This window comes from Pestalotiopsis fici (genome assembly GCF_000516985.1).
Source record: "Pestalotiopsis fici W106-1 unplaced genomic scaffold PFICI_Scf_3, whole genome shotgun sequence".
NCBI lineage: Eukaryota > Fungi > Ascomycota > Sordariomycetes > Amphisphaeriales > Sporocadaceae > Pestalotiopsis > Pestalotiopsis fici.
This window is the reverse complement of record NW_006917093.1, coordinates 4,792,790-4,820,555: the sequence shown is the minus strand read 5'-3', so window position 1 is coordinate 4,820,555 and position 27,766 is coordinate 4,792,790. Positions and strand designations below refer to the sequence as shown.

At 50.3% G+C, this 27,766-nt stretch overlaps 8 protein-coding genes across 8 annotated transcripts; 5 read left to right on the top strand and 3 right to left on the bottom strand.

The window, feature by feature from the left end:
* Window positions 1–548: 548 nt before the first annotated feature.
* PFICI_05596 (uncharacterized protein) lies at window positions 549–2,192 on the bottom strand (the record flags this gene model as incomplete). The annotated part of the gene is made up of 1 exon (XM_007834177.1): window positions 549–2,192. The coding sequence occupies one exon, from the start codon at window positions 2,190–2,192 to the stop codon at window positions 549–551; it is 1,644 nt and encodes a 547-aa protein (XP_007832368.1).
* A 774-nt stretch (window positions 2,193–2,966) lies between these two features.
* Window positions 2,967–4,121, top strand: PFICI_05595 (uncharacterized protein; the record flags this gene model as incomplete). Its single annotated transcript, XM_007834176.1, has 3 exons — window positions 2,967–3,015; window positions 3,077–3,765; window positions 3,828–4,121. 3 exons carry the CDS (start codon window positions 2,967–2,969, stop codon window positions 4,119–4,121), a joined length of 1,032 nt encoding a protein of 343 aa, XP_007832367.1.
* A 2,093-nt stretch (window positions 4,122–6,214) lies between these two features.
* Window positions 6,215–7,690, top strand: PFICI_05594 (uncharacterized protein; the record flags this gene model as incomplete). The annotated part of the gene is made up of 1 exon (XM_007834175.1): window positions 6,215–7,690. One exon carries the CDS (start codon window positions 6,215–6,217, stop codon window positions 7,688–7,690), a length of 1,476 nt encoding a protein of 491 aa, XP_007832366.1.
* Window positions 7,691–8,690: 1,000 nt separating this feature from the next.
* PFICI_05593 (uncharacterized protein) lies at window positions 8,691–10,243 on the bottom strand (the record flags this gene model as incomplete). Its single annotated transcript, XM_007834174.1, has 5 exons — window positions 8,691–9,247; window positions 9,317–9,387; window positions 9,454–9,571; window positions 9,631–9,991; window positions 10,049–10,243. 5 exons carry the CDS (start codon window positions 10,241–10,243, stop codon window positions 8,691–8,693), a joined length of 1,302 nt encoding a protein of 433 aa, XP_007832365.1.
* Window positions 10,244–13,730: 3,487 nt separating this feature from the next.
* Window positions 13,731–14,582, top strand: PFICI_05592 (uncharacterized protein; the record flags this gene model as incomplete). Its single annotated transcript, XM_007834173.1, has 1 exon — window positions 13,731–14,582. The coding sequence occupies one exon, from the start codon at window positions 13,731–13,733 to the stop codon at window positions 14,580–14,582; it is 852 nt and encodes a 283-aa protein (XP_007832364.1).
* A 3,927-nt stretch (window positions 14,583–18,509) lies between these two features.
* Window positions 18,510–20,015, bottom strand: PFICI_05591 (uncharacterized protein; the record flags this gene model as incomplete). The annotated part of the gene is made up of 1 exon (XM_007834172.1): window positions 18,510–20,015. One exon carries the CDS (start codon window positions 20,013–20,015, stop codon window positions 18,510–18,512), a length of 1,506 nt encoding a protein of 501 aa, XP_007832363.1.
* Window positions 20,016–21,190: 1,175 nt separating this feature from the next.
* Window positions 21,191–22,663, top strand: PFICI_05590 (uncharacterized protein; the record flags this gene model as incomplete). The annotated part of the gene is made up of 1 exon (XM_007834171.1): window positions 21,191–22,663. The coding sequence occupies one exon, from the start codon at window positions 21,191–21,193 to the stop codon at window positions 22,661–22,663; it is 1,473 nt and encodes a 490-aa protein (XP_007832362.1).
* Window positions 22,664–25,978: 3,315 nt separating this feature from the next.
* On the top strand, window positions 25,979–27,106 carry PFICI_05589 (uncharacterized protein; the record flags this gene model as incomplete). Its single annotated transcript, XM_007834170.1, has 1 exon — window positions 25,979–27,106. One exon carries the CDS (start codon window positions 25,979–25,981, stop codon window positions 27,104–27,106), a length of 1,128 nt encoding a protein of 375 aa, XP_007832361.1.
* Window positions 27,107–27,766: the final 660 nt, after the last annotated feature.

The window sequence follows — 27,766 nt, the reverse complement described above, 5'->3', positions numbered from 1 at the left end:
AATGTCGACTGTAAGCACATGTTTGAGAGAAAATCAACATCCGTACTCTTCTACTTCATCCTTGCACGAGCTTGGCCAAGGTAGAAAGACTCTCGCGGTCAACATGAGATACCCACTCATTATGGGCCCGGCCTGCCAACACAGCAGTTTTCTGCCTTGCGTCTACATTTTTTTTTAAAGCTCTTAGGCAGTAATGCAGTGCACAGCCAAGACTCCATGTAGCGGTGGCCTTGCTCCGTAATGTATCTCTAAGCGAGTCTCAAGTGCTTGCTAGTAATAATCACAGTCGCTTTTGTCACCACTCAAGTTTTTAGCACGAGCTATTCACAGCCTCTGGTTCGATGCCGAACGGTGTATTTGCATCTTCTCAGGATCCGTGTAGACCACTTGGTTAATCACATTCCGCGTCACATGCTGCAGTCAGTTGTTTTGTCTGATAATTTGGTATTTCTCGTGGTATTTACGAGCATAGGTATACATACAAGAAGCCCCCGGATAAGGTCATCTCGAGTGGACTACAATGTCAATCTATATCCAAGAGTAAAGACTCATGATCGCTTTTGGCCCATCTCTTCCATACTTATATCGTCCCAGTCCTCGCCCAACTCGCCAATCTTTCTGCCTATCCAAATTCCGCACGCTGTGATGAGACTGGCAAGGAGGAACCAGCCTTCAAACCATCTGTCGACAAATCCTGGTTCCAGTGCACTCTCCAAGACATCACCGACTACGCTGCCGACCTCCTTGGGCAGATTGCTGCGTAGTAATAGTGCAGCAGAGATCACGTAAATAGCACTAATCTGTCCGATGAGGAGAGCGAGATTGGCCTGTGCCTGGTACAACAGACCTGGCGTCCACTTGGCAAACAGGTGAAAGGTCTGCAATGCCGAGTTGGCGCTTGCCGCCAAGATGACACCGGAAAGGAGGAACGAAATCTGGCGCGCCCAGGCAATCTGGTCCAGCTTGGGATCCCAGTGCTTGGCAATCAGGCCAAGAAAGCGATTGATGGGATCGGACGAGGAAAAGGACGCGGACGGAGAATAAAATCGCCGTAGCGTGGTGAGAACAGTTGCGCCGATACGGTACATGCAGTAGAGACTGAACGCATATGTAGGGACGAGGAGTACTTTACCCAGTGGAGTGGCTGCTCGTGCCGAATCAGCCTGCCGGGAGCGTAATTGGGAAAGTGTAGTTGACAAATTCGCCTCCATTGCTTCAAGGCCAGAGATTTCCAATTTCAAGCCACGAATTTCCGCCGCGTCTCCTGAACCACGGAAAGAACCCACAACCTTGGTCAGGAATCCTGAATTCTGAGCAGATGTGGTGTCGGCCGCGACTTTGCGCTGCAATGTCTGCAAGCGATGGCGTTTGGTAAGCAGCATTTCATTTGTGGCATCTAGTCCGGCCTGTTTGCGGGCAATGTCGGCATCCGTCACTGGTTTGCGCGAGTTTTTGCTGCCAAACGTTTGCCATGGAGAAGAAACAGAGGCAAAGCCAGAAAGGAGAGCCATAAGTGAGATACCAATAACACCAATGCGCTCGAGACAGGCCCGAGCGAGTCCACCTGAACTCTCGGGGGATTCTCGCATTGAGGCAGTTGAATGCATGAATTCACTGCCCACAGGTACCAGACTTCCAAGAGACCAAAAGGCGCAAAGCCAGAGCCCAAATACGGCGAATTGCAAAATCCAAGCTGTTCTAGGGAGGCGACCCTTTGATGTCTTTTGAAAACTCCATCCCGAGCCAGTGATCAAGGACTGGAGTTCGAGAAACGGTATGACCACGATCAGAAAGAATAGCAGGGATGGGACGGTAATCTTGAGAGCCGTCATTCGGGCATACGGATTAACGAGGTTGGATATTTCGCAAAGAATCAACTCTGCCAGTACCGTGGCCAGAGCGACAGTCGTCGAGAATGCGCCAGCTGCAACTCGTCTCCTGATGGATTTTGAGCCATGTTCCGCATGAGCTTGCTGTAGAGACAAGGGCGCATCGGAGGGTAGAAAGTGGTCCTCGCCATCGCGGGAGTTTTGAACGCGGGATAGCTGAGGGAAGATCTTCCTGAGAACGAAAGCAAAGACTCCGCCAAAGGTCAGGATAAAGGGCGTCAGAGAGACAAAGGTCGAAAAGGTAGACGGAGAGCCGAAGCCTGGCGCTGAACAGGCATCGTCGCCGCAATCGAGGGCGGACATTTGGTGTGCAAGTGTCGTTCAGAGGTGCGCGCTTTTGAGAGGGGGGATAGAGGATCGCCTCTTGCCAAACTGGTGGCAGCTCTACATAAGCACCGAATGTGTACGGTAGAGCTTCACCTACCTAATCAAGGTAGTAGATAGGTGGTAGTGAGTAGTAGAAGTAAAAAGTAGTACTAGGTAAGGAGTCGCTCTGTCTGATAGGTGACGCGTATGCTTGTTCGTTGGCGCGCCACCACAAGTGCTGGTGCTTGCTAAAAGAAGACCGGTATTCCGTCAGAACGAGTTCTACTGGATTGAAACTGCAGTGGGACTCTAGCTGAGAAGAAGACCTGAGGGATGACGACGGCAGCTAATGCACGGCCCTGGAGAATCGACTGGGGGAGGAGAAGGAAGCGCTGGGCAGCGAGTGGGTGATGCTGGTTGGAGCCAGGAACGTGCCAGAGTGGCAGCAAAAATGGAGCTGTGACTGGTCAGTGGTGAATTTTTGGTTTCGTGGTTGGTTGTTCGAGGTACTAGTAGTGGTCATTAGCAAGTGTGGCTGAAATTTGAGTCGTCGTTGAAGAATTTGTGGCTGTGGTGGCTGTGGTGGCTGCCGTATTTCGGACAGGGGGATGCTTCAAGCTTCGAAAAAAGTTCACGGCCGGCCGCGCGCATCTCGACCCGCTCGATGGAAAGAGGCCATCTCCAGACTGACGCACCACGAACTCCTCCCTGCCTCGCTTTGCCTGCTCTGTCCGAACGTTCGGAAAGAGGCTCCGGCGAGATTCTCACAGCATGGCTGCATCAAGTAGGGGTAGCAGGGCAGCTGCTACGCTACTGAAGAGTACGTGTCGCCCGTTTGCTCTCTCTCTCTACAGCTGTGCCCCATCTAACCCAGTTCACAGGGAAAGCAAATGTATGCGTGAGCTGCAGAACCAGTCAATTCCTCCGTCCATACTCGTCGGCAGCCGATGCTGCACAATTGGCCGAGGCGCACCACTTGAAGCCTCAAGAGACGATACCTCACCCACCATTTACTGCCTCCCGGAAAGCAGAGTACCGCATCAAGTCCGGCATCATCTTGTCCCGCGCACCGTTGCTCACACGCAACCTGACTCCTTTTGAAAACGCCTTCTTTTTCTACCAGAAACGTCTCAACGAGCGATTGACGACCGAATTCAGACATACCCTCTTCTTCAAGGAGAACACGGTGCCGGATCTGGACTGGAAGATCAAGATCAACGAGCGAGGAGGCATTGCTGCAAAGGAGCTGGGTCGGTACTTTGCCAAGGGCCGAAATGCCTGGAACGATGAGTTGCTGGTTGGCAGTACCTTGAGCGACGAGGGCCGCATCCGCGAGATTCTGGTCAAGGACGCCGAGAGCCGTGTCACGGAAGATGGCGAGGAGGCAAAGCCCGACGAGATTGTGCCCGTGGAGAAGCCAATGGACAGGATTACAGAGGCAGACAGGACCAACGACGTGCGGAGGTTAGATCGAAAGCTGGACCAGACACTATATTTGATTGTGCAATCTGGCAATGGAAACTGGTCGTTCCCCACCGACGATGTGCCTACAGACGAGAACTTGCACCAGGTAAGCGATACCGGGAGGATGAGAAGCACAACGCTGCATTCATGCTAATTCCTTGTCACTAGGCTGCACAGAGAGTACTTGACCAAGCTGCTGGTGTTAACATGAACACTTGGCTTGTTGGCCGCGTCCCCGTGGCCCACTACGTCAGGCAGCCTGAATTCAACGAAGACACGACGATCAAGGCGAGAGGCGAAAAGCACTTTTTCCTCAAGGGAAGAATCATGGCCGGTCAGGCCAACCTGACGGGCAACCCGCTGGGATACAAGGACTTTAACTGGCTGACCAAGGACGAGCTCAAGGAGAAGTTTCCTGCGGGTTACTTCCGCGCCGTTAAGAGCATGATGGCTGACAGGTAATTATTGTCAAGAGACACAGCTGCAATGACCATGATGAAAAGCGGTCACTTGTAATCTAGAGGGGATTTGTGTACATAAATATGTATTCTCCTGTATTGTATTATTCAAACCCCCCATCGCGGGATCTATGGGCACGATAAAATAGGAGCCGGAAAGCGGCAAAATATAAAAGCGTGTGGGCATGGAAATGAATGTTTATGAAGCCACAAAATTCACAACTTGCCAATGCACACTCTCTGTGTATGAAATATGAAATACCCAGAAGCCAGACCGAGTCGCTGCCTTGACAAATCAGACCTTTTATACTGCCGGCATATCTTGCATGCTGCGCAAGAGTGATGTCAATATGCCAACTCAGCTGCCGGATTTGTACCCCTTGGCAATGGGGGGCATGTTCTTGAATGGCCATTTTCAATCTGAGACGGCACCTCACCTTGTCAAGGTTTTGTATGTGGAGACTCATTCAACTGCTGCTGGAATAGCATTTTTCTTATGCATAGAAACCAGAGAAAAATTGTTCAGTCTGATAGAAATATCGCTAGATGCTAAATCCCCGGGTGGCTGAGTTCTGTAGTGTTAAGTCCCCGGGTTGAATGCTAGAGATCACCCAATTCTTTTAGAAGGAACGACGTTTCTCGTGTTGATGATGATTCTAGACCAGGTGCTGATTCTTGAACAGGTTAAACACTTGGAAAGTTTAGCCAGTAGCTGTATAAGGCCATTTCAATGGATATTTTCTGATACGAGCAGCAAGTATCAGAGTTCGTAGGCTGATGAATATTTCCATACAGGACAAGGGTTCTTATTACCGCTTACGATTATACGACAAGGGATGACATCAGGTTGTCTGTCAAGTTTACGAAGCCGCAAAGCTGGTACTACTAGTATTCACATTCAGACAATTCCGTGTGGCAGTGGTTTTTGGTGGTCGGGGCGGGCCATGAGATCTATTTTCATTTCAGATCATATTAAAAACTGCCGACTTCCTGATGATCCACGCTCCCGGCTTGGCATTTTTTTTCTTCCGTGTTGGCAGACTATTTGCAACCGCGCCGATCGATACTTCAGGCCGGCGCTGTCTCCGCCTTATTCGCGATGATCGTCGAGGGTGTCCGGTAGCCCCATGCGAACGGTGAGGTAGGCAAGGTTGGAACTTGAAACAGGCAGACCCAGCCTGAGCAAATGACAAGCACGAGCTTTCCTAGTGCAGAATCTCGTGGTGTGACTGTGAAGCACAGGGAACTAGCTGGTTGGATTATGGCTCAAGTTGGGGGGATGCTGGGGCCTCGACTATGGGTGCCAGGCCATGGGCCAATTTCTTTCTCTCAAGGAGGGCGGACAGGCGAGCGGGCGGCCCCCTTTCAGCAATCTCGATAATCGAGGCTTTCCTGTGGTAATAATATTTTTTTTCCAATTGCACTACCTACTACTAGAACGGCTTTGCGGAATGTGGAAGCAAGTAGAGATGGGACGCATAACAAGCTTGACAAGGACGCGAATAGCATAGCCCCGAACCCACCAACCATCTCCATCTCTTATACCCAGAGAGGGATAATGCCTTCGTCAGCCTGCCCCACACCACGACCATCACAAATCTCGAATCAAGGTACGACTATGGTAAAGTGGATTTGATCAGTGGTTGCGTATGCCCTTCATTGGCTTCTTGCCCTCAATATGGAGCCAAGAAGTCGTCTGTCTCTCCCCTTTCGATTCTCCTCTGTCTCTTCCAGCCCTTCTAATACTTCTCTGCATCCAAGGCCGTGTTGACGTCGCTCTTGTTCTACTACTCTTTCCCAACCTTTTTTTTCTCTCCTTCTTTTACTCCTCAAATCTTCTTCCGTCGCTCGTTAAGACGTTTGATTTTTTGATAAAAAGAAACATCTGCATGCCGTTTGAATCCTTCTAGCTCTTTTTTTTAATTATATTTCCAGCCTATACACTCGCTTACCACCCGCATCGGGAAATCGACCCTCTTTGCCAAGACCTACCATTGAGATCCCGCATACCACTTTAGGCAATTTCCAAGACTTCAAAACTCTGGGCATCGCGACACGAGCCAACCAGCTCATATACATTATATATATCACATCATCATGGCTCGCCTTTCTGTAAAGGGCGCTGCCCTGCTCACCACATCACTACTCTCGGGCGTTGCATCCGCCGTCGAGTATCTCTCCATCAATGGCTCCAACTTTGTCGTCGATGCCACTTCCAAGCGTTTCGACCTCATTGGTATCACTTACCAGCCCGGTGGCTCGTCCGGATTCAGCTCCACTGCCGACCCCCTGAGTGACCCCGACAGCTGTCTGCGAGATGCCATCATGATGCAGCAGCTCGGTGTCAACACGGTCCGTGTCTACAACTTGGACGCCGATCTGGACCACGACCAGTGTGCCTCCATCTTCAACGCTGCTGGTATCTACATGCTGCTCGATGTCAACAGCGGTCTCTACGGCCAGTACATTGACCGCTCCGACCCCTCCAGCACCTACACCCTGGACTACATGGAGCACATCTTCAGCATCGTCGAGGCCTTCTGGAACTACCCCAACCTGCTGGGTTTCTTCGCCGGAAACGAGATCATCAACGAGGACAGTGATGAGTCGGTCCCAATGTACATTCGTGCCATTGTCCGCGATCTCAAGGAGTACATTGCCCTGCACGCACCCCGCAGCATCGGTGTCGGCTACTCCGCCGCAGATGTCGCCGACATGCTGACTGACACCTGGGCCTACCTCGGCTGCGAGCTCGACAACTCGACCTACTCCAAGATGGACTTCTTTGGTCTCAACGACTACGAGTGGTGCGGCGACAGCAGCTACACCGAGTCGGGCTACGACACTCTCGTCACTGACTTTGCCGGTACCGACATTCCCGTCTTCTTCTCCGAGTACGGCTGCAACAACGTCCGCCCCCGTACCTTTACCAACGTGCCCGTGCTCTACGGCGACGAGATGGCCGAGCTCAGCGGTGGTCTCGTCTACGAGTACTCCGAGGAGACGTCTGGATACGGAGTCATTGCCATCAACAGCTCGACTGAAATCACCCTCCTCCAGGACTACAACTACCTGCAGCAGCAGCTGGCCAGCATCGACGTGTCGGCCCGCACCGAGCTCAACTCGACGGCCGAGAGCGCCGCCGCCACCAGCTGCGCCGCCTCGCTCATCTCCGAGTCCTCCTTCCTGGCCAACTGGGACCTCCCCGACCGCCCCTCGGGCGGCGACGACCTCGTCACCAGCGGTCTGGGCTCCTCGGTCACCGTCTCGGTCGGCAGCCTCGTCAGCGTCACGGCCACCACCATGCCCGCCACCGTCTACAACTACACGGGCGCCGAGGTCACCGGCCTGGCCCTCGTCTCCCTCGGCTGCGCCGACGTCAACTACCCCGGTCTCATTGCCACCTACACGGCCTCGGACGAGACGTGCACCTATGCCACCTCGACCGCCGGCGCCGCCAGCAGCTCCGACAGTGCCGCCGGTCCCCGTTTCACTGGCGGCAATGACGCTGGTGTCGTTGCCATGATGGCTGCCCTCTTGTCGGGAGTCGTTGCCGGTGTCATGCTTTTGTAAAAAAATCTCGGCGGGGAGTGTAGAGTAACTAGATTTCTTTTTTCTTTTTTGATCCTATACAGAAATAGGTATATATGTATATATTTATAGACATGTCGGTTGTTATCTCCATGTTTGAAGTTTTTGTTCTTGTGGATGAATTGTGCTGCTCACTCATGTCATGTAAATGTTGCCAATCTCTGGATTGTGCTCGAATTTGTAGGGCAACTATATGATTTGGGCTTGGAAATTGGACCTCGGTATGGCCATTGTCTGATAATTTCCCTGACTAGTCTAAATGGCTGTGCACATTTGACGACAATTAGTAGCGTAACCCCTTTAAGACTCAAGTATCGATCCCTCGGTATTGCTGCCAAATTCAGATTAGAAAATGCCTTCCAAGAATATAGCTCACAGGGGGTATGACAAGGAAGCTATCAGCAAAATAAAGATGACCAGCGACAGGAGTCTAACTTTGCAAGTTCGCAACTTTGTGATGAAGAAGCATGCTTGAGTACTCTGTTGTTGGTACACAGGTTAGCCTGCTTCGTTGCTAGCCATAGGGATGGCGAGTTTAAATGGAGCGAGTCTTTCATTATGTTTGAGCGCATGTGCATGGCCTTGTAACATTGTTATACTTATTGTGTCGCGCCACTCGAATCATGGCACCATGTATGTACAGACTGATGAATGTTTTAAACTTTATTCGTTAACTTTTTGATATTGTACTGTAGTCGTCACTCTTTTTTCAAATGCGCAATGCCGCTATTGAACCTATCCCATATACAAAGAATCCTCAACTCCTAGTCCTCTAAAGTTCCCGGCCGCATTAAAGGCATGATTCGCTAGTGTAAGAGTTTCGACATGTGTAAACGTATGCACAGGAAAGTCAAAAATATAGACGACGCGGAAGGTAGATAGATATGCGTAAACGTGGTGTTGGGGCAATCTTAACCATACCCTTTCTTCGCCTCACTCAGTGCCAGGGTCTTCCCAATGAAGAGTACCATGAGTTATGTCATCACTTCAAAGGCCACGGATCTGATTTCCTTTGCGGTGGTGGTGATAGGCCATGCTCTTCATGGTCGTATGCCACGCCCGTGAACGAGTGCGGGCCTCCATCCGCTTCCGAGTCAAGGCTTTGTCCAGCCCGAGGCACATAGTTATCCGAGTTTCCTCTGCTGGCCTGTGCCAGCCATTGCGACCGTGGCGACAGCGGGAGCGCGTGTTCCTCGTCGAGCGAGGAGAGCGACTCGACTGTATCGATCCGCTTCCAAGACGGGGGAGGCACCCAAATGCCCTGCGGTTCCTCTGGTATCTCTTTGAGAACAATACGATCGGATCCCTTGCGTACCAGCTCCATCTTGATGCCGCCCGATGAGCGATTCGAGTTGCGCTTCGAGTTGCGCTTGCTGCTCGCAGCCATGGTGCTTTGTCGGTCCGTCAATGAGGTCAACTTCTTGGAATTGAACGATGTGTGGATCTCCCTGAGCATCGTTCGGAGAATGGGTATACATTGGACCATGATGGTACCGGTGATCTCGGATGAATACCAGACTTGGGAAAGACCGTTGCGCCCTGGTAGTAATCGCATCTCATTAGCTAACACTCCTTGGCAAAATGGATCGTTTGTCTTGAATCGCTTACAGATATAATATGGGTCGCGCGAATTACCCTCGTCCTTCCAACTGACACGCACAGCTGCGACAATGGCGACTCTGTTGAAAATGTGAGCGACATTGAAGTTTGAAAAAAAAAGCGGATTCCGACATCGGTAGACTTACACCATGCCCAAGCTCAGTGTAACACAGAGTCCAACCTTTTCCAACCTGCGCATCTCTAGAGATCGAGTGATGAACCAGGGGAATGTGGCAAAGATAAAGTCCATAATGATGTTATAAACTGAGACATGCTGTTAGTTGCACAAGTCTTGGAGACTCGTGGAGGAATTCATCACATACCATTTCCACCCTCCTTGAAATCGTCGCGAAACTTCGAGTCGAGACATACATCGAGGCGATACCAGACGTCATAACTGTCTTTTCCGCAAACCTTTGCCCATTGAAGAACCACTTTGACAATCATCCACGCATTCATGGTGGAGATACAGAACCAGAGAATCCATTGCTGCCATCGATTGCACAATCTCAGAAGCGTTACGGCAAAGGCAGTCTTGCTCAGGGCCTGGCCAATTAGGGTGCCGCAAGAGGATATGTTGATCAGAATATGCATGCGGTCGTCCCATTTTTGTGCAGAGTTTTCCAGGATGTAGCCAGTTGCAAACTCGTAGATGATAAGTGTATTGTTTGCCAACAGCACAGACTGGTATGAGGTGTCAGCACCGCGACAATGTGTTGATCGAGCGTGAGATAGACTTACCCAGGTGACTAGCAGGATATAATCATCATACCACAGCCCGTGCCGGCGGGTGACTTTGCACCAAATGCGCAGTGCCAGGAAAATGGTAGCGCCGGCAAAAAGACTCCATAATCCAGCATTGACTTCAACCCAGGGGTTAACAAAGGCGACGACGGTATCGTCGTCGTCGTCGTCCCTGCGAAGAATTGGATTCATGTTCACATCTCTGGTGGGCCGAATATCTCCTCGAACAAACAAACACACGAGATAGAAACGGGATGTTTGGGCACGACGAGAAGAAGGTTGAAGGATGAACAACTGCTGCTTGACATCTGAGAGAGCGCAGAAGCGAGATTGAATAAGTCAACCAGATGGCCACATCCCTGCGAGTTTAATATGCTTGCTAGGAGTCGTCATCTTTGGTGCCAAGATTGGAGACTTTCCAGTACATCATCTGTTGTGACTAGACCCCCCGGTCCAGGCTGATGGAGGGGGATCACAACGTTGCCAAGGGTATGAAACTTTCTCCACCAAACAGAGTACAAAGAGCAATTGGCCAATGGAGGTATACGACACGCGGTGGACCCGGGATTCCCATATGGTGGATAGTTGACGGATTTTCTATATTCTTTCGACTGCTGTCAAAAAGAAGTCGATACCCGGCTGGATGTGGCAAGCCGCGTGGACCCGTGCGGGGATGAGGGTTCAACGAATCTCAGATATGTTGACGATGACGCTGTTGGCTAGTCATCTTGACAGTCAAGCTTGGAGTTCTGTATAGCGGATGAAGGGTTCGGCAGGATCTCAACGGGCGGGAATAAGAGTCTGCGCAGACACAAGGACACTTTCGTCTGTGCGTTACAATACGTACAGTACGGTAACCGTTATTGCTTCGTGTTCCTGCACATGTACACTGCGGAATGGCACCCGGGCGAGTGGGAAGGCCATATTTCCCAATCACATTTGTACCACAAGTACTACATATTGACCGACCAGCACAAGACTTGCTTATCTTCTTCTTCTCGAGCAAGTGCCGGCGGCACTGGGAGGCCAGAATATACTCGCGCGATCATCCGCGAGCCACGTTGCCGGAAACGAATCTAGTCTGCAAACTAGCAGTGATTCTATGAAAAAAGAAGGTTGCAGCATCTTGGAACGTCGTGGGTCTCACGCAGTGGGCGCAGTCAGTTTCTTTCCAGGACCATCGGAACTTTGCTGAAACGAGATGGCGGGACCCTATACAAATCGGGATTGATGCCATGTGGCCGATCATTCTGTCTATGTACTGGTCATCGGACACGGTCGAGGCCGGGTTGTGGGAGAAAAGCATCGTGGAGAAGCAAAAGAACGGATTCTCAATTCCGGAAGAGGAATATTTGTGAGATGTGTGACCTGGGAAGATGAATACATAGCTGCAAAACATGGTCCACCATGTCGACGATGTCCCACACGTCTGGCCATGGGCTCATGATGATGAGTGGGCCAACGACGAGCAAGGCCAGCAGCAGTGAACAACGCTGACAGGGGACCGCGGGGAATTTGCACCCGGCAACCTGGACGCAGGTGAATGGGGGTCGCGTCGACGAAAATTGGATTCCGCGCGTAGGAAGCGAGGATCGAAACGGGTCTCCGGGCTGGACAGGGGCATGAGGCCAATGGCAGAGCGATGCACGACACCAAGAAGGCCAAGGGCCGGACCTCGTATGGCCCTTGCACGAACTCGGCCCTGGGGACTTGGTTCCGAGGGGCGTTCTCGACGACGGCCGGTGGCGTCTGACTGGCGGACCTAGAGGTAATCGAGTATCACGAGATCAATAAACATGTTGCCTCCTCACGCAGTCAGAAAGATTGTCGTTAGACGAGTTGACGGGTAGTTGTGTGTGTGTGTGTGTGTGTGTGTGTGTAGGTCGTTTCTCGCGAAAAGATGACGGTAGTTGTGCTATTCTTCCATTGCATGACATTGGACCACTGACCGGTGGGAAACAATTGCTTGCATCCTCGGTCTCTCTCATTCTCTCCTTGCAGTATCAGCGAGCGAGTCATCACCAACTCGAAATTTTCACAGAAAAAGAAACCCAAGAGACCTTTCTAGGCTGGGTTTTCCATGGGTTTACAGTGGAAGTGCACTGGGCATGTCACATCTATATCGGAAAACCGGGGGGGGCCACCGGGGGGTATTCGCGCGCCTTTTGGTGGGGTCCGATGCTAGAGTACGGAGCATTTTTAGGTAGATGGTGGTAAGGATCTATGGCACGTTTTTTTTTTTCTCACCCTTCCCTCGGCCATTCCCTCAGGTGAGTGTTTTGTTCTACGTTATGGATTCCCACGTGGGTAGTGGTCCGAGTGAATCATAAAACGCTGTAAACCTCATCGTGGACATGTTGTAAGGAGAACAAAAAAAATAAAAAAAAAAGGGCGAGACTGAGGTGTAACTGGTTGCTAGAATTAGCAGTTTTCTGCGATGGAATATCCCGAATGGCTGCACGGTGCCCCTATTATTTGATCAGAACCCTTGTAAATATTGACATTCTTCTCCCTAGAGATACTTACGCATACAAATGGCTGCTGCTTTTGCTTTTATCTGTTGCTCTTGGGTGGTGTTATCATCCACTTCAATACCACTCCGACTCCAGTGCTGGTTCAGTGCTCGACTTGATATTGGTTGTGGCTTGTGCAGTGTCACGTAGAATCGATCAACCTGCGAAGCGACGGACAAGACACGAGGCCATTCTCATTCGAGGTTACAATACATGAGCCATTGTCAAAAGACAATGAAATCACTCATCCGTACTTCACAGTCGCACAGTCGCATTCCTAGGCGGCTGTCACACAAGAGCTCATCTCGGTTATGTATGTCCTTTCCTGAAATGGTTGACAGCCAGGACGACCTGGACTCTCTACTATGGACTACCGTACGACTCGAAAGCTCGGTTAGCCTGACAGCGCCTCAATCCTGCTGATACAGGATGCGACCTAATTACTTGCCCTACATACACGTGCCAGCTGAGAGCATACATACACTGCACGCTATCTACGAATTACTTGTAGACTGATCGCCTACACACCTACTGTATGTACTTGCTGTACTGTTCAACTATGTATCTGGGTACCATCACCAACGGCGTCGAAACAGGCCTGACCAGGGTCTCCAAACACTACTGGCTAAGCCCTGTGACCCTGGTATTGGCACTACTCGTTCTCGGAATTTCCACCAAGGTTCCATTCGGACGGTTATCTATGTCTTCATCTATTTTTCTTAATTAATCCGGCCGTCATATTATTAACAAATACCGGGAAGGCCAGAGTGATATAAGGTCATTGATGAATCACAATTTTTATATTAACCTAGGAACCACTCACTGTCGAGGTCAACCTGAATCGAACCATTTCTTTTCTGCGCCCTCGATAAAACGTCCTGTTATGACCCGCAGCTCGCACGACCCGGATGTGAGAATGTTGCTGCTTGCTTTCGCTGACTCGGATGATACCGTACAGATTTCCTAAAACGAGCGACCGACTGAGTGACCGTGCGAAAGCCTCAGGCGAGTGACTAAGCCTCATCATGACAGGGGGGCCAGAGAGTAAAGGCTCCTCATCCCATCTCGACGTATCAGGCACCTGTCAATCCTCAATGATGGATCACTGTCATTTTTCACGTGACAGCCTCGGCTCGGAGATCTGACACGGGCATGAAATGGCGATCATGTATGCAGGTACAAACGAGCCCGGCCACCGGAGGGGCCGTAAGCATGAACTTCAAACGACATCTGTCAACTGCTTTGATATCATCATCGTCAATAACAACAGTCGCGAAGAAGAAATTGCCCTGGTGCACCCTGCTAGCACCCTTGAGAATATTATCTTCTGCATTGGTATAATGGCAGGAATCTCGATACAACCCGCCTCAGAAGCCGACCTCGATGATCTGGTCAGGATTCAGTTTGCTGCCATTGGTGCCTTTGGGCATGAAACGCTCGTGTCCGGCGAAGCAAGCCCTGCCAACATGTCCATCATGGCCGAGAGGCACGCTCAACACATGCGTGCTAACCCTGGGTTGATCGTCGCCAAGGCGCAGGTGTCCGACGGGCGTGTGGCGGGCTTCGGCATGTTTTATTTTCCAGACCCGGATGCTGCTTCCAACGACCGTGAAAAGGTGGTGACGCCACTGCGTTCTGCCAGCGACGACCCGGACTGGGCGCGCATCACTATCCAGGCACCTTGGATCGAGGACGAGGACAGACGTCGAAGAGCGGAGACGTTTCTACGGTTCATCCACAACGAGAAACAGAAACATGTGAAACATAACGAGTGTATATACATAAGATACATGTGCGTCGACCCAACCTTTCAGCGTCGTGGGGTGGGCAAATCGCTCATGTCGTGGGCCTGTAATCGCTTGGACGCGTTGAAGCTGGATGCATATCTGGAAGCCTCGCCCGCTGGTGAAGCCCTTTACCGTCAATTTGGATTCGAGGTCGTTGGCCGCACAAAAGACGTCTTGGGGGATGGACTCAAAATGGAATATGCTCATATGTGGAGGAATCATAGCTCGTGATGGCCATGCATATAATGATAATGCCAATGATCATATTGGATATCGTATACCGCATGACAGAGTATTCAAATACAAAAACTAGATAGATGCTCTCATTATAACTGAGGACACTGCGAACTGCAATGGATGATTAAAGTCAAGTTCATCAGGAAGTCGCGAAGTGCCGACTTCGTGTTCATAGTTGGAGTTTTGATTGCTTCATATTGTCACATTTCTTGGTTATAGACGTCTCCTAAATAAGCGAGAATAATATATAATATATCATTGAAGATAGTCCTTGCGTCTTGATTATCATCTCTATTGATTCACAACGGCTATTCGGGTAATTGAGATATGCATGTTTCTTTGAGCTGTCTTTGGGTATTCTATAAGTTGAACTCGCTCAATGACGGCCCGTGTGCAATTACCTTTTTTTCCTCCTACAAAGAACGGACAGTGGTTCAACGGGTGACTCTCAGTAACTTGGATATTGCAGTGTCTTTAAAGAACAAGCCGTAGGGCAGAGACAAGTAATTTTCCTGTTGAGTTACCGCCAGGGCCAAGAAGTTCATGTGAGGGATTCCTCCCCTCCAATTTAGAGAAAATCACTGTCATGTCACTTGATCCTTCTTTCATCGACATCTTTTGAGTTCAGATAGGTGCCACCGCGTGTCGCCTGCGCTGGAAATGTTCCAAGAGTGATCATCAGTTGTAACTCCAGTACTGTTTTTGATCGGCCTATAGTTACATTTTCTGTCCAGCAATTACCCACTCGCTGTGTTCCAACATGTCACTGTTGCTCGATTTTTGTATCGATTTTTGTGTTACGGCAATTTATAGAGAGATCTAGCATAGTCCAAGAGCAGTTGCCACCACTCGTCATCTGTCGAATGTTTTCACGGTTGTCTCTTGGTAATTACACCAGCTAGTACTCATATCTCAATCATCTTCCAGCAAGATCCAAAGATAGTAGATGAGATTGTATCACTGCATCGCATGATCTTGATAAGCCCAAATCTTTCCATTCCTTGGTTGGTAGTAGTGAGTAAAATACATGCATAACTGGATATTTCGATGAGAAATTGCATTGATCATGTTAATGCTCGTACATCTCCATGGATGCAACCTTTGTTCTGTCAAGGGTTTGTTGACCAATAGGACCAATTATATTGCTCGTCACTTTTCGGATCCTAGGAATATAGGTAGCATTGACCATTATTGGTCAAGGCTTGGGTAGTCAACTGTAACCATGCTATTTCAGCATCCGCATTGTCAGTATGTTGTCCATGGCTTTGCTGTTGATATGACATGTGACCTACACCAAGACTAGCTGTCGTTTTCATCCGCCTTCTTTCATGTTAACATATCTTTTTAGAGGGCACACAGATACATTGTGAGATCACACATGGTTGATACCACCAACCTTTGTGTGACTCCCAGACTTGGCGATACTATGGTTGGTAACATTGTCCTCACAGAGACGCCGTTAGTCGAGGCAGCAAGAACTGGTCAATGATAATCAAAGCATTCAGAAAGAGGCAATGCCGAAATTCTCCGTTACTAACCTCAATTTTCTTTTCTTCGCAAAGATGCATCATCAGGGAAATTATCATTATATTGACTTTTTCATTACCTTGCTATTCTAAATCTGGCAATCATTGAAGTACAGCACCTTGACTGTTGTGTGTAATAATTGCCTGTAGCTCTATCATTCAGATACATGATTCTTGAGTTCAGAAGAGAAGGGTTGGAGTCGCTCATGAACTACTGTCTCCTGTCAAGTTTCACGACGCTGATGGTATTGCGCAACACAAGAATAAACTAGTCAAGACTGGGCTCCACAATCCAGAATCATAGTCTGGACTCTGGACTCTGGACTCCAGATTAGACGACGAGGCGATCTAGACTCACCTGCGTTTGACGAGACGGATTTTTATCAAGCTTTCTCTCCACGGGGAAGCGTCTTGGTTCGCCAACTATCATTGCGAACGGCACTTATCAAGTGGATTATTTTTTGCGTTGTGATACGCGCCATGGTGCTCTAACCGTCCGTGTGAGACCAGCCAAGATGTGTTGAACTACTTGGCGGGGGTGTCAGAGCTCTCGGCAATCCTGGGCTGGGGCGCGACCGAATAGGGAAGATGCGCAACAATACACTACTAGGTATCTAGCACCACAGACGTTGCCTATGAATTGAATCGAGGCATAGAATTACAAGTTCTTTCTAGTTCAGATTCTCCCCTACCTTGATTAGTCTCGTCATCACTTGCTCGGATAAAGATGAGTCGTCCTCCCGCAATGACTTCAGACTGTATATTACCTATAGTCTGCACACGCAACCTCTAATCGCGCGGGGTATACAAACAACGCCAGACATTTAACATTGCATTATCATCGTTCTCAAGCAGAGTTATTGCAAATTAACTGCTAGAGAACTCTGAAAAACACATTTCTTGGTTAATTCATCGCCCGCAGCCTAAAACACACGAGCGTCGTCGTCGCTCTCACAAAACTCGAGGCCGATCCCACGCTTGGCCCACATGTGAAGCATCGCCAAGTCTCTTGGCCCAGGGGGCACGCCCGCGACCACGACCCTGACGAAACAAAATCCCAAGAATGGCGAAACTCTTACCAAGCCATCTGGGCAAATGCAGCTTTTCTAACAATAGGGATCCCAGATGAATAAGAAGTGCCCGTCGTCTCGCTTTTCTCGCTTGAACAACTCCTCTTTCTGCTACCTTCTATTCTCAGCCAGCTTTCATCTTTTTTTCGTCTCATCTTTTGATTTTGCTTTGGTAATTAGAAGTGCACTGGTGCACCAAGGTTCCTTATACTTTCATTTCACGTGCCCAGGTCTGGCCCATCTCTCATCTGAACGAATATACGACGACACGATCTCGCGATACTCTTGCACCATCCCAACTGCGAACAAGTCGAAATTTGCTTTGCCAATTCAACACCTAAACAAACCAGATATTCCCACTTAATATCCTTTTCCCAACCCTTTACAAAAAATGTACGCCCGAACCGCTTTTGCTCTCGTCTTTGCGACACTGGCCTCGTTTGCCGTCGCCGCCCCGCTCAACATCAACCTCGGTGCCTACTCGCCTGCCTTGTAAGTCCCAAAGAGACAGACTTTGTCTCCCGAATCACTCAGCCTCAGGCCGTTAGCCGATCTGATCTAATGTTCAAAACTATAGGGTAGTAGGTGATGGTGCTCTCACGTTTGAAGGCGCCGCCGCCGAGGGTGCTGCGGCTGCTGCTGAAGGTGCGGCTATCGGCAAATAAAGGAAATTCGAATGGTTAGCCGACTTGGTTTTTTGAATAGGGAAAAGGAGTACGTTGCTGAAAGAACCAGATACGCTTGAGGGCGACGGCTGACTTTGTGGACAGGCGAATATGAATAATATATACCCATTATGGAAGACGCTAGAGATGAGAAGCGCTGGCCAATGGCTGTTTGTTGGCCCGGAATGATGACATGGACAGTTGGTTTCTGGTGATACACGACAAGGGCGGTTAGAACAATACTTGAATATGTAAAAGTTGACTGGGGTTCATTCCACATATGCGCAACACAAAGTTATAGGGAATACCCGGGGACTGGATAGGCTGAATCTCTCATGGGAGTATATCGTGATAGAACGTTCAAGCTACAATGCTCAAGGCCTACACATAAGACCCATTCTCAAGTCATTCGAAAATATCCCAGTGTTATGATTCAAGACTATATCAATACAAGCCCGGTATGCTTGGTCACAGTCAAACCATATCTCATTTAACAATCAATTGGGGTCAAGTGCTCCATCACGCACAGCCTACCTACTTATTAGAAAACTGATGATGCTCCTATAATTCTGCCATTTCTATGAAGTGGAACCGAAAAAAAATTGACGCTTGTAATTCAATCAGCAATGGCGCGTAAAAGGCTCACTGAGACGCTGCACTCTACTCTTCGTCACTCGCCGTGTCGACTGTGAATGGGTTGGTAAATCCCGGTACGCCAGCAATGTAAGATTCTGCCAGACTGAGCCCCTCGGATGACTTTGATCTTGAACTGCCGAATATACGCCGCTTCTCTGCGACTGCCATCAAGTTGAGCTCCGCACCAACAGGTTCATCGATTCGCCAGACGCAGTAATCATGCTGCCGTAAAAGGTCCAAAATCCCTTCCCATGTGCCCGTTTTCAAGCCCACGTTTTTCAATGTCACTTTCAGTGGCGAACCACCCAGACAGTTGAGAAAGTTCTCTAGAAGACTTGTCGAGATAACAAAGTCACTGAGCATGACTTTTTGAACATGACGTCGACTCTTGCCTACTACACGCCGCGATATGCTGTTGGAGATTGTTTGAGCGTTGCTCTGATCGTGGAACAGTTGGCCCCAAGCATTGAGGGTTTGTATGGGCTGGAAATCCATCTCATGGCAGGTCATGGGCAGTAAAAGAGCTTGGCGAAGGATATGGTCGCTCTTGAGAACACCAAATCTTATGCGCACATTGTCAAACCAATTGCCTCCGCATAGCTGAAGTCCTTTCACTTGAGGCATGCGGCTCAAGGCCTGGCCGACTGCCTTGATAAAGCTTCCATCTTCCAAAGTGTTGCACTGTTTCTTTCTGAGAAGTTTGTATTCTTCGTGGGCGTCCAACAACAGATTCTGGTAGCGCAGGTGCCTCTCGTCCATTGCATGAGCTGGCTGAAGGGGGTTCTCGACTAGTGCCAACCATGAGTTCACAATCAGGTTGGCCTTTTTGATATCCTTTTCGTTGTTGTTCCATTCGGATAAGCCTTCCAGCCTCCGAATCTCTTGTCGTAGCTTGACGATATTATAAATGGCAAAGTCCCGTAGACTGTGCGCTAGACCTTCGTCATAGAATTGCATCTGCACTTTGACCCCACGCACACCTCTGCGGATGAGGGGTTGCTGCGATATGTCCCGAATGCGCGACGCCGAGGCTGCACTTAGGTCCAGCGTGATAAGGCTCAAGAGAAGATGCGAGCTTGCCCCGTAAAAGCGCCGGCATGTTAGTCGAACATTCCTGATATCTTTGCTGGCATGGCGCAAGCAGGCCAGACCACTCGCCTCCTCCACATAGGGCGATCCCCGTAGGTGCTCAAAGATCTGGCAGATTATTTCCTCGGGAAGATCAAAGACATGCAATTCTCGCACACCACGCTTCGATTTGCTTCCTATGGCTGCCCTCAGCGAGCCTTGCTCTGCTAATAGTCCACGCTTGCGCGAAGCGGCCTCTTGTCGTGCTTTTGCTGAGCGATCTCTGCTGACCCAGGCATTCTCGAATTTGGAGGTGGTCAGTGGGACGGCTTTTGGAAGTCCTGCAAGCTGCTTATTGACTCTGGCTAGGCATGCATAAAGGTCGGCGAGCGTACTGCCACAAGTTTCTGCTGGGGACGTTGCCATCTGATTCATTTGGAAGCTCATAGTTGTGTGAGACATTGTCAAGCTTCCTGGCTCTCAAGGAGATGAAGAAATTTCGAGCGACAATGTAGTGAATTCAATGTATCCGTGTCGGGGACCTATTGGCTGACTGATCTGTCCTGGCGTGGAGCGGTCAAGGACGTCAGCTGCTCGTCACCGTGCTTCCTTGGCGACCAAGGCAGCGTCTCGGACTGCGACCCGGAAGATGTGGACAAGGCACGGTGATTTCGGAATACCAAGAGTAAGCTATTGATGACCAAAAAGGCCCGCGATGTAGCTCGAAAGCTCCGATGGGAAGGCAGTAGGCCGAGGGAGAATAGGAGGTTTGCTTCCTTCCCGCGTCCTCGTTGGTGAGAGATCACGCTATCTGTGGCTGGGATTAGCGCGTTCGGGCTCCTGCAAGCATCCCAGGACAGGGGTTTCCTCTTATAACGGATTGGACTCGCAATGGACATATGAGATGCCTTTGGCTGTTGATGTAAGTTATGTGTCTGGTTTCGAGGTTGAGAGCCTTACTTACAAGTTGGGGGAAGGATAATACAGTTAACTCGCGAATATCCAACATAGGTTATTCCAACGTGGTAATGACATTGATTAGTTCATCACGGGACCTTGAAACCCGACTTTGAGCCAGGCGTTTCGTCCTTGATATTCCTCCATCCTAATGCACTAATATTCCGGCTATAACTTATGGATGACTTATAGAGTTTCGATAATACTAAAGGACTAAATATAATCTCATCTGAATACTACTAAAAACTGCCTATATACGACCATCGTATACTCGTCGGTGATTCGGAGCAAACCCGCTCTGGTTCGTAAAGAGAACTCTCATCCCTGCAAGTGAAGTCTTGGCGATCAGATTTGGCAGAACCCCATATTTTATGTGGCGCCGCGTTACACTAGCCACAATAGCTTGTCCAAGCTCACAATTCATCAATTGCGATGGGTCTCCGTTGCCGGTTCTAGAGCCTGGAATATCTTAAAACACCAAAATCGACTTCTCTCTTCTGTCGTCGTCGACTAACTCAAGCTGTGCTTCGCTCCTTTGGCCCAGCTTACCGTACAGCCACCCGATGCGTCCTCGGTAGCCCTTCAGCTTACCTCCGGGTAAGCAGACCTTGAGAATTGGAAGCTAGAAAAGAAAAGAAAACCGGACTACAAAACGACCGACGAGGGAGGCGCCGCCCACCATGCGCGAATTCATGGATTACATCCAGAGCGCATTCTACGCGGCGACGGGCTGGAACCGCGACAATTCGTACTCGTCCCTCAACGCGACGGCCGACGCACTGCTCAACTTCCCAACACCGCGAGGCCTGCGCCTAACGCTGGGCTCTCTGGCCACGCCTCAGTTCGCGACCGCCTACCAGCTCGGCACCGTCGGCGTCGTCGACGGCTCCGTCTCGTACCTGTACTCTTCGGTACCCCTCGCCGATGCCATTGCGCAGAGCAGCCGAATTCCCCTGCCCGACCTTCTCAGGAGCTACAAGCCGCTGGCCGAGCTGTCACGGGGCACTACCGGCAGCGGCAACTGGATACGAGGATGGGATCGCGTCGAAAAGGACACGCTGGCCTACGGGAGGCTGTACCTCCCGCTCTCCATGCTGGAGGCCCTGGTGGTCAAGAAGTTCACACCCGACCTGCAAGTACAGGTTAGCGCTGTCTCGGAGCAGACCTTGCGCAATGGCGGCACCATGTTGGGCATGGTTCAGTATGATGTTGGCAAGTATGGCATTGAGGGTCTGGCATCCTCGGACGGGGGTCTCATGGGTTTGCGCGGACTGTACAACTTTGGAGGGGATGTCTCAAAGCTGCAGCCCAAGCCAGCTACGGATGACGATCAGGGCACACGGTATACGAATGGCAATGGTAATGGCCAGGGGAACGGCGAGCGTGAGGGCATCTACGGGCGCTTCAGCGCTGGCGCAGAGTTGTACTACGGCACATTAAACAAATCCGGAGGCATGAGTATGGGCATGAGGTTTGCGACTTTGCCCACGTACAAAGGATCTCCACTCACGGCTACAATGACCATCAACCCCCTGATGGGTAATATTAGTTGGAGTTATGCAGTCATGGCGGGAAAGCACTGCGCTCTGGCTAGCAGGATGGATTTCAACGTCTACAGCTATGAGAGTGACTGGACTATCGGAATGGAGCTTTGGCGCAAGAAGGGTGCTTGGACCGTGGACAAGTCTGACGATGCCGCAACCCTTGCCGAAGACGCTCCCACTCGCAGGGAAAGGAGCTTTCAAGCAAAGCTGGAATGGAGATTGGACGAACCATTGCCATCTGATGATGCACATGCGCCGGAAGTTGTAATTGCACCAACTCCAGCCGAGCCAGCTCTACCTGTCAGCCCAGCCGAGGCAACCAACCCAGAGCTGACCGAATCCGTTCAGAGAAGGCAACGTAGCTTTCGTTCAAAGATGGAATGGAGAGCTGATACCCCCGACGACGACCTCGCTACAAGATTAGGGGATGACGAGGAGGAGGAATATTCCGGAGTGCTAAAGGCCCGATTGGACCAAAACTTAAAAATCGGACTGCTCTGGGAAGGGAGAGTTCAATCCTTGCTGTTCAGTCTAGGAAGTGGTATAGACCTGCGCCGACTAGATTCACCGTTTCGAAGTCTCGGCCTCGAGGTTCAGTTCTCCTCATGAACCGGCAATACACTTTCTTAATTGGCTAGCCTGCAAAGTGATGCATCATTAGCTTGGCCGGACTAGGATCAGACATTTCATGGCAATCATCCTATTCGGTGTATGTCGTCAAATCTGACTGGCTTCTGCTTGGACAGGTATCTCGGGCGGCATGATCGACGATTCGTGGGCTTAGACTTGAACCAAGCTCACACCAACGTATATCAAAAACCTCAAGCTTTTCTGGGCATCTTAGGACAGCGTGAGTCAAGCTCATGCCAATACGCAGCAGGGCTTGAAGCTTTTCTGGGCATCTCAAAACATGTATGGAAATAACTGAAGTTCAAGACAGAGAGCGGAAATACCTCTCAAGCCGCACACTCCAAGTAGGGTAGCTTGCTTGCCCTGCAAGGTCTAGCAACGGCTAAGTTGACTACTCCACAACCTTGATGGCCACCCATTTCGCAAATAATAAGCCCACGAGGCGAGGATGCGTTGCAGCTACGTGCGTACATTGCATATGTACATTGGCGAGTTCCCAGCGCGCCGGGCTCGGTCCCGCAGCTTGCTCATTAGCCGACAAGACTACCATGTTTCGTTCCTGTCGGGGCAATTGCCTCGTTCAGCTTCGAGATGGACGCCCATTGCATAGTTGCGGCTCAATAGTGGTTCGCGTTGATGGGCCACCAAGGGTCATACGAGTATCAATGTTGCAAATGCTTGTGTAAGGGAAAATGGATTCCTCTCATCCCCTCCCGCGCCACGTAGCCCGATATCCTTTACCGGAGCGTAGAACTTGAAAATGAGATACCATTTCTGCGAGGATCTTGTTTTAGAAAGACTGAGAGATCTTCAGCGTCACTCAGCCAGCCTGGCAGAAAGTCGACGTAAGACTTTGTCGTACCCGACTGTTGTAGAATCTCAATTATACATGATAAAATTACTTCCAACAGCAAAATGCCCACGGAAATATTGAAGCTTCTTTGTGTCACTAAACGGCAATGTGGTGCTCAGGCTACAAGCAACCCATGAATGCATGTTGCCATAATTTTAAAACGGGTTGGATATGGGGTCTAAGTTGGCACGGAATATCGGATGGGACGTGTTCATGTTGCACATTTGGAACTCGACGAATGGATGACATTTAACGTCCGTTCAGCTCTTGGGAAATAAGGAAAGCGGCGTTGTTGCATGTGTAACAAGGCGATCGGGAGGCTGCCCATTGGGGAACGTTGACCTTTGTCTTACTTGCGTTTCCTCAATTCAGAGAAATCGGATCATTTGCTCTGCTGCTCTGTGTTGATCTTTTTTTTTTCTTCTTCTTCACACCTTTGCCCTCTGATAATTGGGCTGTCGGTGTGTGGAAAGTCTTGGAAATAATGCAGTACTTGGCGTTGAGGACCTTGATGGACACCTACCAGTCCTATCGTAAGCAGACATGGAGCACCCCAGTCTGGCGTTGACGATGAATGACCTGGGGGCCGAACAACACAGGAATGGTGACTTGCACAGATGACCGGTGATACTTGATTAATTCGTCCAATGTTCTATTCTTGTCGTTTGGATTTTTAGTTTTTCGAATTCCATGTGCCCGAGGTGAGACAAGCGAGCTGCTGTGCGAGTGTTCGTAGCACCTTCTTTTAATTCGAAAGCGTTGTACGGGTGTCACCGGGAAGACTTTGTGCTAGTATACGGTGGAGTCACGCGAACTACTATGTCTATCTCAACGTATGTACGTGATTATGGAGTTTGGTCCAGTATCATTATCAAATCTCGGTCGGCTATGTCATGATTGTCCATTTTGGAGTTGCGTGGTATTCTTGCACCCTGTCTTTGTCTCTGCATCTCTATCCGAGCAAACTGGGGCCAGTGCTGGGCTTGGCTGGAGCAAAAAGGTCGCTGCCCCTCCGCTGATCTGGATGGAGTCTGGCATCTTCCCAGCCAAAGGACGGGCTGCTTGCCGGGATTGTTTTGTCAGCGTTCTGATAGGTACGCCATGTTGACTCCGCTGGAGTCTTTTGGCGATATGGTCTAAAACAGCAAAAAGGATTTGATACCAGCGGCCGGCCGGCGCCACTAGCCAGTTGCAGTCGAAGGAAAAGCGGCTGTCATTAGAGTCTGCGCCGTCGAAGCGCCTCCCCGTCCATCCGGGTTCTCACTTCGTCTATGCCGGCAGCGGATTCGACCAAATGGCCTTGTCTCGACAAAAAGTCTCTTGCCTCTTTGTCTGACAAGCAGGGCATCTCGAATCTACGTACTTATCATTGCTATCTGACCGGGATCCTGGTGCGTGCGCAGGTACGTACACTAGAATGTAGATATCCAGTGAAAAGAAGAACTCTGATCAATGAGCCGCCGAGACCCTCGAAACTTTCTCACGCGCTCGGTTTTGGGAAGTGCCCAGGTGGATGAAGGGAAGGTGGGCCGATCGATAGCGTGCAGCGCGCACAGCATCGCATCGTGGTCACAGTCCCGTCAAAATCTATTATGTACGGAGTGTACACACAAAGTTGAGTTGGTGGCTCCGAGATCTGGTCTGTGTTGTTTTTTTTTTTTTTTTTTTTTTGGGCAGGGCGAAACTGCAGGCTGCAGGTGCAGGTGGTGGTGCTTTGCTCGTGGTTTCTGCACAGCACGATGCCGGCCATCAAGGTTCTCAACTTCCGGGTCGCAAGTGGGTCCAAAAGATCCATAATCACCAACCCGTCCCCATTGAGCTGGATAGGTGCCGTAATGCTCTTTTTTCTCTCCTCCGATTCACCACGAGCCCGGTTTTTTTCTTTTCTTTTCCTTACGGAGGGGGAGACAATCAGACCGCTTGACCTGGCTGGTTTTTGTATTTCCATTCTTGGGTATCCATTGGACTATTTCGGTCTTTATTCCGTTTTGCCAATCCCCTGCCTGGCAAGTGCGAGCATTTCCAGCCCACCAGGTCCTCTTTTGCAGCTGGGCGCGTGCCGAGTGAGTACTACATAAGCGGCTCTCGACCTGTTCTACCTTTTCCCTTCTTGACCCAAGCCAGCCTGATTCACCTCGACGGCCTTCACCGGACTTCTATGCTCAAATAGAGTTCAGATTAGTCAAGAGTGCCCTGAACAGTGGGAAGCAACTCCAGCAACCTCCCACGGTACCTACCTACTCAAATAGTCGACTACTTGACAAGGGTGTTATCTCTCGCTCCAGACCAGAGCTTGTCGATATTTCTTGCCCATCGCATCACTTTACAAACAAGAAGACCAACACAGTTCTTTCTTCACCCGAAGCGACATTGCGCAGGACGGACAGCAGTGTCAAGAACAACAATAGTCGCAACAGCAACGATAAGAGAATCACGCCGTCATGGAGGTTTTCCTGCGCGCAGCTTTGCTCAGACGGCAAGATGCCGGCGACGTCCCCGAGGAGGAACCGTCCACTGTCACAGTCGAATGCGATTCTGGTAACGAGTTCGATGGTCGACTTGGCCTACGCATTTCGGCAATCTTTGTCATCCTCGTCTCGTCGCTTCTGGGTGCTATTCTGCCAGTTGTGCTGGCTAGAAGCCGTCGCATCAATGTTCCGCCCATCACCTTCTTTGTCGCCAAGTACTTCGGTACCGGTGTCATTATCGCCACTTCAATCATGCACCTACTCGTGCCTGCCTTTGATGCGCTGAGCTCGCCTTGTCTTGAAGACCTCGAGATCTCTGCCTACCCGTGGGCTGGCGGCATCTGCTTCATGACCATCATGGTCATGTTCTTGATCGAGGTTGTGATTAGTCATTATGACCTCTTTGGTTCTGGCCACAGCCACGGAGGTGAGGCTGTCGACCCCTCGCTGAACCTCCTGAAGAAGGGCTCAGACACATCTGTTCACGCCCCGACCCCGCCCCCTCAAGACCTGGAGGCTGGCGGCCACTCCAAGGAGCAGGTCAAGACTGGTCTGCCGGGTGAGGACCATCTTGGACATCACCGTGACCACTCGGAGACCGAGGCTGCCTTTGCCGCGCAGATGACTGCTCTCTTTGTCCTCGAATTTGGTGTCATCTTCCATTCCATCTTCATCGGTCTCACCCTGGCTGTTGCCGGCGACGAGTTTGTCGTTCTGTACATCGTCCTAGTCTTCCACCAGATGTTCGAGGGTCTCGGTTTGGGCTCCAGACTCGGCACCGCCACCTGGCCAGCGGGCAAGAGCTACATGCCGTACCTCCTCGGCGCTCTCTATGCACTCAGCACCCCGATTGCCATCGCTGCCGGTCTCGGAGTCCGTGAGACGTTGCAGCCCGGTTCCAACACCACACTGATCGTTAATGGTATCTTCGATTCCATCTCGGCAGGTATCTTGCTCTACACCGGTCTGGTGGAGCTTATGGCTCACGAGTTCCTCTTCTCGCCGCAAATGCAGAAGGCTGGTCTCAAGATGAAGCTTTCGGCTCTCGGATGTGTCTTCCTCGGCGGAGGACTCATGGCACTGCTTGCCGAGTGGGCATAAGTGTGAGTGGGGAGATGGTGTATACTTTGACATTCATGAGCATGGCATGGGGATAAGGAAGAAAAAAGTTCAAAGGTACTTGATTTTGATTTAAGGAAGGGCTCATGTGGTCGGTCGACTCATTCAGCCGGCGCACGGCGTTTTCGGCATTTGGAGCGCAGGGCGAGGAGGACATCTCTTTTCAGGTCTCCAAGGTCTACTTAATTGATACCCCGTATTGCTTTCTTGCGGCAAAGCCTTGTTTTGTTTCATTCGAGCTTGAAATGATGCAATGATGCGACGTGATAAATGTGACGACGTGATGTGACAAAAGTTTGGAAAGTCGGACAATGCTAAAGTCAAAGTGAGGGGCACCGCATATCTTACTTAAGCATTGTGCTAGAGGGACGGCGCGGTACACTTTTTTCTTCTTTTTTGCGCCGCCGCACCAGGCGGGCAAGCTTGGGACAACCGCATCAAGAAGTCAATCACAGCAACTGACATTGAATCTTGACTCTTTGTAGCATGTCATGTCTGAATAGAGGCACGGCCATGAATTTATTCGTGGTGACGAGATGCTTTCCACCTATCCAATTCCCATTTCTGCTGTATCATTGCTTTCCATAGTGCGTGCGATACCGGTATATGGAGTTGACTGCGGAGATGGAGAGAAATAAAAAA